The sequence below is a fragment of the Geotrypetes seraphini genome, chromosome 1, assembly GCF_902459505.1.
Source record: "Geotrypetes seraphini chromosome 1, aGeoSer1.1, whole genome shotgun sequence".
In the NCBI taxonomy this organism is placed as follows: domain Eukaryota; kingdom Metazoa; phylum Chordata; class Amphibia; order Gymnophiona; family Dermophiidae; genus Geotrypetes; species Geotrypetes seraphini.
In genome coordinates, this window is record NC_047084.1 from 204,209,117 (window position 1) to 204,221,278 (window position 12,162).

Here is a 12,162-nt window from a genome sequence, read left to right on the forward strand (position 1 = left end):
GGGACTCATGGCCCCCATTACCCCTACCCTTCTGTAGCTCAGCATCTCCCTCTCCCCTCCTTATGCCGCTCAGGCTCCTAGTATCTTCTATCCCCTATCTATGTGCTCCTTCTCCTCAGGGGACTCATGGCCCTATTACCCCTACCCTTCTGTAGTTCAGCATCTCCCTCTCCCCTCCTTATGCCGCTCAGGTTCCTAGTATCTTCTATCCCCTCTCTCTCCCTGTGGCCTGCATCTGCCTCTCCTGCATGGGCCTTGAAAGTACATGCCTATGTCCATTCCCCCTCCCCTCCCCCCTCCAATAAGAAATCTGTCTTGGAGCATTCAGTGCGAGTCTGTACTTACAGGATTTATGTAACTGGGGGCACTGGTGATGTTATTAACATATAAAAAAATGAATATACCACTAAGTCTGTTAGGATAACAGTGGTGTAAAATATAATAAATACTTACTACTGAAGGAAAGGAACACCATCAATTCCCTTCCACTAATGACCTTCCGCAGAGCAGTAACGACCTTCCTCTTCTGCCAATCGGGCCATTAAAAACTGCCTCCTCAATATACTTCTAGTACTCTTCGTTATGACCAGTCTGGTCTCTAGAATAAGCTCTGTTATCTACTGTAACCTATTTGTCATGACTAGTCTGTTTTCAAACGATTGTGAATGTCTACTTGTAACCCATTCTGAGCTTCTGGGAGATCGGGATAGAAATCGAAATAAATAAATAAATAAAACCCATCACACAAGAGATTTAAACAAAATGTAGAGGGGGTGGCAGCAACAGCAGGCCTGGTAAGAAGGTGGGTTTCATAGGTCATCACGTAGTCCATCTCGTAGCAGTCTCAACCCTACTTCTGGACCAACCACAGAGGATAAAAACAAGCTCTCATCATGGCCTCTACTTGCAATGACATTTCCAACTAGAAGTCAAGCTGTACCCCTAAGCTAGAGAGAGCATCCTAGTAATCAGACATCAAAATATGAACAGTTGAATGATGTAACTACTTATAGCTTTTCATTCAAATCCAATAGCTAATAATTCTATTCAAATATAGCAAGTGTCTTTTATTAAATCAAATCACATGCAATAGTTCCCCAGAGTTTTTACTGGGTGAGATTATGATCAAACATGACAATAAGAATTAATTTATATTTAAATATTTGTAAAGTATTTTACAAGTTTTATTTGCAGTCTATATTTTCAAGAGATTTTATTGTTCTTACAGTAATTAAGAGATAAATGTGAAAACTGAGTTTACTTAGTGCTAGAGGTTATTGTTTGGTCACCTTGTACAAGTAACAATTTGAACTTTTAAAACATGCATATTAAAGTTTAAAGACGACATGATAGGAGACAATATGAAAAAAAAAGTAACACAGGACTAGGAACAATAATGTACAACAGTAAATTAGAATTACTGGAACTATAATAATCTATATTACTGTACCAATATTCAGTGGGACATCAACATATAATTTGAAACCATTAAATTTAAATGATTCCCAATTATACATATATTTAGTAGTTCCATTCTTTTAGATATCACAGGTATAACTGGAATATCCATAGTAGATATTTCATTTATACCTACTTTTTTCAGCGAACTAGACATGTGGAGCCCCATTTTACATAGAACATAGAAACTGGAATAGAGTATTTAGGCTGAGGCATGCTCAGTTCCGGTGGTATTTTAGAAAAGGACCTGCTGACAGAATCTTTTCTAAAATACTTGCAGACGTGCATCTGTATTTTGTGGCTTGTGCAGTGGAAGCAGCAATTTTACATATTAAAAAACTGAACAGCACAGTGGTGATTTCAGAATGTTCACATGTTAAGTGCATCCCTTTCATATATAGCTGAACCATTTCAGAAACTTACACATATTTGTTCTACTATTTAAGTAGCGAGGCTGCAACTTTAACATGGTTCATGACTCTCTTAAATCCTTCATGTAAAGAAGCCTTGGATGAAATGAACATGCTTTTCAGCTGGTATAAATACCAGATTGGAAATTTTTCCCATACATATGCATTCCTTTTGTAAAATGGAGAAAACATATATAGATTTTAGTCCTGCCCAAACCACGTCCTCTTGAAATCGCTGCATGGTGGACATTTCCATGTGAAAATAGCAGCTTTCTGAAATTAGTATTTATATGTTCACGTGATCTCCATGTAAATGCCACTATTTTTACAGGGTTACGTTTCTAAAATAATGGCCAAAATGTTTAGCAACTAAGGGCTCCTTTTACAAAGCTGCGCTAGGGCCTTAATGTGTGGAATAGCGCACGCTAAATTGCAGCATGTGCTAGCCGCTACCGCCTCCTTTTGAGCAGGCAGTAGATTTTCGGCTAGCGCACGCTAATCCGGTGCGTGCGCTAAAACCGCTAGCGCAGCTTTGTAAAAGAAGCCCCAAATCTTGCCACATAAACATATATTAACTTCCACTGCTCCAGAATGCCCTAACCAGTACCCCATTTTTGGCTGTATAATTCTGTAAGTATAACATTATATACATCCAGAATTATACACAGTTTTGCAATTTAAGAAAAAAAAGTATGCATTTGGTGCCAACACTGAACACATAAGTGCTTTTCAATATGGCCCATATATGTTCAAAATAGATACTGAATCATTATAAAAAAGAAAACATTATTTTAGAAAGCTCCCACCTGAAACATTTGGTCTTTGGTCTAAGACAAGTGCTGTCTTAGGATTTCACTTTCTTGGTTTTTTTATGTTAAGAATTTATGTTGGCTTTTACAACGCTGCAGTAGAGGTTTCTACCGTGGGCCGGTGAGTTAAATGCTCCGATGCTCACAGAATTCCTATGAATGTTGAAGCATTTACCTCACTGGTCTCTACCACAGCTTTGTAAAAGGAGGACTTACTTTGGTTCTGGAGACTGTGCCTGCTCTGTGAAGAAAGAACTCTGTGAAGTAAATATGTTCTTTTTTAGTGTTATCAAAATAACAGTTTAGGTTATTTATGTGACATACAATTAAGAAATCTACGGTAACTTGTAAATTTTATAAAATTCAACTTAGCTACAGTCTACTTTTGTGCTGAAGTGGATAGCGATTCTATCCATCTGAATTAGTGGTTAAAATGCTTATCTAGCATATGACTTAAAGCAGCAGTACAGCAAAACAAATGTCTAATGCTACTGGTTGCATAGAAACATGCCATACATGCTGTATATTTAATCAGATATTGAATCTAGTAGCGTTAGAACAATCAGCAGCCAGATTCAGTAGGCATTAAATGAAAGAACTGTGAAATCTTACCACCCCTACTGGAATTTGAAAGTAAGTAAGTAAGTAAGTAAGTAATTTATTTCTTATATACCGCTAAATCCGTTAGGTTCAAAGCGGTTTACAGAGAAATATATATTAAAGAATACAATAAAATAAGATAAATAAAGTAGATGTTAAGAGAATCAACATAAGCTTAAAATGTAATTTTGTTATGCTGATTAGTGCCCTGGTCGGTGGGCATTCTTAAAAAACTGCCCTTATCAAATTGACGACTGCTCTTGCCTTTTGGTTTTGAACATTTAAATGAGCAATCTGCCATGGGCCTTACCATTTAAACATTGCTTTGACTTTTAAAGGAGGATTCATGTGTTAGGTCTATTAAATACACATTGGTAATATACAAAACACATCTTCTCAAAACCAGGCAGCCTTGGTAAATTAAGTCAATAAGAAAACAGTATTAAGACTCAGTCGTAATCATGTCACAGAAATCTGCCACACAATTCTTTTATACCAAAACCTTCACATTATATGCAGTACAAGACACCTCTTCTAACTACTATAACTTATTACTTAAAAGTAATATTTCAGGTGTTTTGTAAGAAAACCTCACCTTTAACAAGGTTAACCTGATTGACCTACAGTAGGTTTCATCAAACATCCACTTAGAGAGAATTCGCATTACCATATTAGGTAGAGTTACCTTGAAAGCTGTATGCTTTTTTTCTTTTGTAATAAATTACCTGAAAGCACATCATCCTATCCAGCACATGTTGCTGTTCATGATGACAAGCAGTGTTTCAAAATAAATATAATTACACATACACTCTCCTAGAGTACATATAAATGTGTGCCATGAGTCAGTGTATGACTAAAAACATGCTAAGCTTCACAAATATTTTCCAAAATAAAAAGTGCATGAACAATTCATTCAAGTGTGAAGTAAAATAAAAAAGTTAATATAGAAAAAAACATTGCAAGAGCTGAAGATATGCGGTTTATCTTTCCATGTTCTCCACACACACAAATTGTTTGAAAACATATTCAAACTTTCTAAGTTCTTTATTTTTTCCCAGTTATTCATTATCTTGGCATATCTCTGCTTTGAAATTGCTTCCAAAGCTCTCGAAAGTGCTTGCTTGTAACAGTCTTCACACACACGTAGTAGTCCTTTAAACCATGTTTTGGAAGTACCTGTTTAAAATATATAAATTAATATACTACTTTTAGTAGAGATGTAAAGTATAAAACCTTCACTGCATTTTGATATGTTACTGGTATGACAGTTGATAGAATTACCTTGGGCAACCTTTTATTAAAATGTATTTAGCAGTTAAAAAGGGAATTAGCACACACTAAGAGCTAGATGCACTAAAGATACTGACTCGATCGTGGTTGGCCGATTCTCCAGCAGCGATCGATGCGTTATCAAGTTTGCATACAAATAATTTGCAAGCAGTGCTTGGAGCACTTATTCAGCTCTGCCTGCTTGGAGAACACACAGTCTGCAACTGACAGGTCAATCCCGGTGGGTACCTGCCTGCTTTTAAATATCAGCAGCAGTGGGAGATCAATTGCTTTTACACCTAAGCAGCAACGGGACCAACCCACCAAAAACCCACAGTCCCGGTCCTGCAAAAATATGAGCTCCACCCTCCCTGCAGTTCGCTAGGAAAATCAACTGCTTTTACACCTAAGCAGCAACGGGACCAACCCACCAACCTCTGCAGTCCATTGGAGAGATCAATCTACCTGCTTTTAAATATCAGCAACAGTAGGAAATCAACTGCTTTTACACCTCAGCAGCAGCAGCAGGACCAGCCACCACTACCAAGAGCCCTTTGCCCCGATCCAGCCAGGCATGTGAGCTCCTCCCTCTGCAGTCCATTGGAGAGATCAATCTACCTGCTTTTAAATATCAGCAACAGTGGGAAATCAACTGCTTTTACACCTCAGCAGCAGCGGAACTATCCGCAACTACCAAGAGCCCACAGATTCAATCCAGCCAAGAGTTTGAGCTCCACCTCCCCCTGCAATACACTAGGAAGATCAACTGTTTTTTACACCTAAGCAGCAACAGGACCAGCCACCACTACCGAGAGCCCTTTGCCCTGATCCAGCCAAACAAGTAAGCTCTTCCCCCAGCATTCCGTTGGAAAAATCAATATGCTTGCTTTTAAATATCATCAGAAGTAGGAGATCAACTGCTTTTACACCTAAGCAGCACCAAGACCAGCCGCCACTATCGAGAGCCTTTGTCCCAATCCAGCCAGACGTGTGTGCTCTTCACCATACAATTTGTTGGAGAGATCAATCTGCCTGCTTTTAAATATCAGCAGCATTGGGAAAACAACTGCTTTTACACCTAAGCAGCAGCGGGTACATCCGCAACCACCAAGAGCCCACAGACCCGATCCTGCCAGGAGCGTGAACTCCTCCCCCTGCAGTCCATTGGAGAGATCAATCTGCCTGCTTTTAAATATCAGCAGCAGTGGAGATCAACTGCTTTTACATCTAAGCAGCAATGAGACCAGCCACAACCACCGAGAGCACTCAGACCCGATCCTACCAAGAGTGTGAACTCTTCCCCCCCTGCAATCCGCTAAGAAGATCGACTGTCGGTTCCGGGCGGCTTTCCCGCAGAGGAGAGAATCCTGCATTCACCGTGGGCCTCATCTGGGGCAGCCTCCTTGGAGCGGCTGGGGCACGGGCAGTGTGTCTGGGAGGGAATGCATGGATGGGAGAACATCGCAGGGGAGAAGACATAGGCATCCTGGGACTGTCGGCCAGAAGAAGCCCTTTCTGGATACGTCAATCACTCCTCCTAAACTTACTTGCTCCACTTCATCACTGACGCTGACCCATTCTGCTTCTTTTCCTTTCTCTCCTCTCTTCTACCTTCCAAAGTATTTAGATCAATGCTGTCTTGTTAAAATGTTTATTTTATTTTTATTTTTCCTCTATCTCTACTTTTCACTTCTCTATTACCCTCCAGGTACTTTAGTTAGATTGTGAGCCTTCGGGACAGTAAGGGAATTTTTTCAAGTACCTTTCTTATTTCTAATCTTAATGTATATTTTCTGTAAACCGCTTAGAACCTAACGGATGTAGCGGTATATAAGAAATAAATTACATTACATTACATTACCTGTCAGCCAGCCTGCATGTGCTTCTGAGGAGTTCGGGCCGTCCCAGTTTCTCCTACTGCTGGACAAAGTTCAGCGCAGGCTGTTGGACATACCTAAGAGACTCGGCGGTATCTCGCAGGGTGCTGGCTGCATTCCATGCCTCCACCCATTCCTAAGCGTGTCCGTCGTGCTGCAGGGGTGGAGGTGTAGTCAGGCATAGAGTCTGAGTGAGTAGACGCTGTCACAGCCTGTAAGGTAGATTGGTCTGAATTTCTCAGTTTTGAAGGTTTCTGCTTGTCCCCCTGTGTTCCCCCACTTGAAAAATCCTAAAATCACAATTTTTAATGTTTGCTACATATAAAAAAATACCAAGATTTTGGCACGAATTTCTTAGCAGTGGTCATCTTGGATGTTTAGCAATCTTTTTTTCAAAAGCTCCCTGCTTCTCCAAAACTGCAATTTTTGCCTCCAAACTTGTTGGGATGGAGTCCTTGGGCTCTCCTAATGTGGCTTCATGCCAGGATTGTGCAAATTGGGCACCTTTGGAACATTTTTGCACCATTTCACAGCCAGGAGTGATGGCAGTGCATGGCTTAGCCTCTTCCCTGATTCAGCAGGTGACGAATGCTCAACTAGCCCAGCGGGGCAGCTTATTTTGTTTTCGGGACTCAGCATGTCTGATGGTTCTGTGTGCAAGGCTGCAGACCCTCCACAGCCTCAGAACCACATTCTTCTGTCATCTCAGGGTGAATCTGCGCCCCAGGAGCTGGAAGCCTTCGCAGACTTTATGGCATATTTGCGGAATGCATCTCAGCAGGCATTCTTCCCTGCACAGTCCCACTCCGCCTGTGTTCTGTCTCTAAGTGGCGTTGCTTCAATGGACATGTTTTCCTCTCAGTCCACTGCTGTTTCAGCACTACCTGATCCTGTTCTAGGTGATGCTTTGGATGATGGCCCTTTATGCTCCAGAACAGCGCTTCAGGGCATAGGAGTTCAGGGACTGTATTCTGGCTCCTCGGAGTCTTTGAGAGTGGCTTTGCCGGATCTTATGTCTGCATCTCTGTAAGAGCTGAACTTGGTCTCTTATCTGACTCTGTCCACTTTTTCCTCCTGGCTTTGTGGAGTGCATTCCCAGTCTTCCGCCTTTCTCTGGCACCCTACTATGACCTTCTTAATCTCAGAGCAGTATGTCTCTCTGGAAGGAGCTTTTAAGATGGCATGGACAATATCTCGCTTTTATCCAGCAGCTTCTGGGTCAGCCTAGGGTGGATTTTTTGAGTTGCTTTTGGCTTCTTATGCAATTACAAGGTGCCAGCGTACTCCATTTTTGTTTGCTGGATGCTCTGGATCTGACAATGTGTTGCTCATTCCACTTACACCGCTCTTTGGCTATACTTTCCTTAAGGAGTGGCTTTGGTTTGAGACTAGAAGACCTCATGAATTCTGTGGTGGTCCATTGCATTATGTCCCTGCTTGAGAGCAGACCCAGATTCTTTAGAGGTTCTGGTCGCTCTAATTGTTCATGGCTCTGGGTGATTCTGCCACTATACAACTGCCACGTCTCCGAGATTTTTCAAAGCTCCTGGCAGCAGTACTCCGACTGCAGGTGCTTCCAGCCATCTGCCTCCTGATTCATGCTTAAAGTCGCAATTACGCCAGGCTGAAGGATGCCCCTTCACAGATAGGGGGCAGACTCTCAGTTGCCTGCTGACTTGGGCTCACCTTTCATCCTACCTGCATGTTTTGGACATTCTTTGATCAGGCTTCACACATTAGAATTGCTTGGCTTCTGATGGATTGATTTGTGGATTCTCCCACAAGTCGACCTGCCACAGTGCTCAAGGTCCAAGCCACTGTACAACACTTTCTGGATATTCAAGCTATAGAGCTGGGGCGTCCGATTTCTCTGGCTCTGGTGGCTACTCCATATACTTCATTGTGCCTAAGAAAGGCTCTGATGATAGGGGGCCTTTTCTAGACCTCCAGTATGTAAATGCAGCTCTCATGATTCCATGTGTGGAGCTAGTGCAATCTGTCATTGCAGCGGTGGCCCTGGGAGAATTCTTTGTTTTTTGGGATTTCACAGAAACTTATGTGCACATGCTGATGTTTCCAGCCACACCATGCATGCTTCTGATCTGGAGGGCCTTGGTTGAATTGTGAGCTCTGAACGGAGCAGCCTGATGCCCACACAGCCTCTGGAATAGCTGGGTGTTCTGTTCAACATGGCAGCGTGCCACATCTATCTTACAGAGGCAAGCTGATGGTAGCTGTGCTCTAACACTTTTTTCCTTCTTGGAAGAATCTGCTCCATCAGCATGGGGCTGTCTTCAGGTCCTAAGGTCCCTGGCAGACACGTTGGATGTGGTTCCATGGGCAAGAGTACAAAGCTGACCTCTCCAGCATGCTTTACTCTCTCCGCACAAGACTGCGTTACAATCCAGTCTTCCTTGGACTCTGGAGACCCAGGCCAACATGGCTTGATGGCTTCTCCCAGTGCCGCTCTTCAGGGAAGTACTGAGGATTGACTCCTGGGTCGTAGTGATTAGAGAATGACACAGGGACAAATTTTTCCCCATCCCTACAAGAACTCAATTTCCCCATCCCCGTAAGTTTTGTCACTATCCTTGTCCTATTCCTGTCTTAACCGCACAAGCCTTAAACACTTATGATTTTAAAGTGTTTGAGATTTGTGCAGATGAGTACAGAGCTTGCAGGAATAGGCCAGGGACAGGAAAAGAACTCGACAGGACGGGAAAATGAGTTCCTTCAGAGATGGGAATAAAATTTGTCTCCTTGTCATTCTCTAGTAGTGATGACAGATGCCAGCTTTTGGGGCTAAGGAGTGCACTGTACTAGTTATCCCTTGCGCATAGTTTCTTCTTACTTGCTGAAGTTGATTTCAGCTTCCATGTTAATCAGGAGGCACATTTGCCTGTTTTTCAGCCTACTGGTTCCAGGCCACAAGATCGCATTTTGAAGAAACTTGATGTGCGCAGGGTGCTTTTTTGCTACCTGGAGGTCACTAACAACTTTTATCTCTCTGACCATCTGTTTGTGCTAACTCATTCTATTAAGCAGGGCACTCCCACTTCTATGGCCACCTTTTCCCGATGGATCCGTAGAGCCATTTCGTCAACATATATTCTGCCTGGGACTCAGTTTGTCATCTCCGTTAAGGTACTTTCTTCTAGGATTCTTTGTGGGCCGAAGTTAGTGCAGTTTCCCTTGAGGAAATCTGCATTGCAGCAACATGGTTACTGCGGATGGGCAGACTAGATAGGCCATTTGACCTTTATCTGCCATCACGTTTCTATGTATATACTCAAATATAAATTGAGATTTGGGGGCCATAAAATGGCACAAAAATGGGGGTCTCAATTTATATTCGGGTCAGCGCTGACCTGCTCCCCTCCTGAACCTGTTGCAGGCCTCTGCCGGGCCTGCCGTGATACCTGGTCATCCAGCGATGACCGTATAGGAGGGATCCCTCCCGCCTCCTGTCCCAGCTGATTCTAAAAATTTTTACCTCCTTCCTACCTTCCCCGCGTACCTTTAGTGTCCCTGTTATGTGAAAACCTGGAGAAGGTAATAAAGAGGTCAGAATGATAAGTGAAATTAGGAAAAAGTGAAATACTGCCATCTACTGGGCTTAATGTGAAAGTGGATATACAGAAGGAGAATTACAGAGACATGAGAAATTAGGTTCTTACCTGCTAATTTTCTTTTAGTCCCTCCAGACCCAGTACAGCATGGATGAGTTTACGCTCCTCTGCCAGACTGAGAACACATTGACTTTTGGCTGTTGTACAAATGGGTTGTGCAGTCCCATTTACAATCAGTCTGAGGAATAGCCAAGCAGGAACTAATTAAGAATCATGAACTCTAAACATACCAACCCCACTCATAATGGGAGAAGACAAAAAGGAGACACTGTTGGATACTAATTAGAACAAGAACCTTTCAAAATTAACAAATGAGCAGACCCCACAGGCTCTCAAAGCTATATGTGTTTCCTGAACTGTGGCAAGGTTTACAGCTGAGGCGCCTCTAAGAAAAAAATTAGGGGAGCTGGGAGAAAATGGGGGGAAGAACTCAACCAGTTGAGTGTGCACCCCTGAGGTCGGACAGACCCCCAAAAGGGTCCCCCAAGTTCTATCCAGACAAGAACACAGGGACCATAAAGGCCACTAACCAAATCCAACAGACCCTAACTAACAGAGGAAAGACTGCACAGGCTTACCACCTCCACCTGCTGGAGACTGAGAACAGACTGACTGTAAATGGGACTGCATAGCCCACTTGTACTACAGCCAAAAGTCAATGTGTTCTCGGTTTCCACCTCTAGCAGAGGAGAGCAAACAAGTTTCAAGTTTCAAATTTATTGGGATTTGTTATCTACGCAATATCATATATTTCAATGCATATAACAATTGTTTTTAAAATAACAATTAACAAATTGGGGAGGACAAAACAAGATAATATAGACAAATTTTGGCATTCTATTACAAACTGGTACAAAAGGCAAAGGGGGTGAACTACAATTTTTAAGAACAGAAAAAGAAACATTTAAGGAAAAACACATATGGTGGGGTCTTGTAAGATGGTAGGATCTCAAATCATTAAAAACTAGGATTTAGTACTTGTAGGTAATGTTTTCTATGCATTGAAAGTGTCCTTATACAAAAAGCTTTTAAGGGAGCGCTTGAATTTTTCTAAAGAAGGTTCATTACGTTCATTCGTTCTGTGTCGATCTGGAGGGACGATAAAGAAAATGTATGTTTTTGTAAATATCAAAAGCAAACAACAAAAATGTGGAAAAAATGAAAACTATAAACGACTTAAATCTAAATATAAAAAATATATACATACATTTATAACATTTCAATAATATCTGTATCATGTATGCTGACTATGAAACAGTCTTTTACTAAGGTTTATATTCAAACACAAAAAAAGACCTCAGATTCCCTCTAATGGCTAGTGTGACTACACATGCCTCTTTATGGGGTAACATCAATCATCGGTCAAAGGAAAAAACTTCCTCAATTAGAATGAAAGAACAACTTGACTTAACTGAAAGATCCTGATCCCAATGGAACCTGTTTCACAACTTGCTTCGTCAAGGGATCAGAGAATAGAAACGCTGTTCCTGAAAACCACTGGGAGAAATCTTTTAACTTCAGTTCATTCTATCTCCTGCTTTTTATATTAAGCCTCTTAAAAATGGCACCTGAATCATCTAAGTGTTTTTGTAAATATGGCAGGCACAGAGGGTGTGCATGCAAGAAATTGTTTATGCAATGTTCTAGCAGAGATTATGAAAGCTGGAGAATCGGGCAATGGTATATTTAATGGGTGATTTCAATTACTCCAACATTGACTGGTTAAATGTTACATCAGGGAGTGCTAGGGAGGTAAAATTCCTAGATATCATAAATGACTGCTTCTTGGAGCATCTAGTTCAGGAATCGACAAGAGGGGGAGCTATTTTAGATTTGGTTGTTAGTGGAATGCAAGGCATAGTACACGAGTTAACTGTTTTGGGTCCTCTGGGAAACAGTGATCATAGCATGATCAGATTTAAGCTGATAATGGGAGTGAAGTCACAAAAAAAATCTACTCTAGAGGCATTTAATTTTCAAAAGGGTGACTATGATAAAATGAGGAAAATGGTTAAAAAGAAGCTAAAAGGATCAGTTGCAAAAGTTAGGACTGTAAACCGGTGTGGAAGCCCAAGCCAGATGTATTCCACGTATTAGCAAAGGTGAAAAG

General features: G+C 41.6%; 1 protein-coding gene across 10 annotated transcripts in view; it reads right to left on the reverse strand.

The window, feature by feature from the left end:
- Window positions 1-1,052: 1,052 nt before the first annotated feature.
- MICU3 (mitochondrial calcium uptake family member 3) overlaps window positions 1,053-12,162 on the reverse strand; it is a 217,103-nt gene continuing 205,993 nt past the window's right edge. For 7 of the 10 annotated variants that reach the window (XM_033944444.1, XM_033944437.1, XM_033944454.1 and 4 more), the window contains one exon: window positions 1,053-4,453. In XM_033944444.1, the coding sequence (XP_033800335.1) occupies window positions 4,343-4,453 (111 nt within the window). In that variant the 3' untranslated portion in view covers window positions 1,053-4,342. Of the gene's footprint in view, window positions 4,454-10,854; window positions 11,142-12,162 lie in introns of those variants that run through there. The other 3 variants (XM_033944396.1, XM_033944402.1, XM_033944412.1) reach the window with 3 other exon arrangements.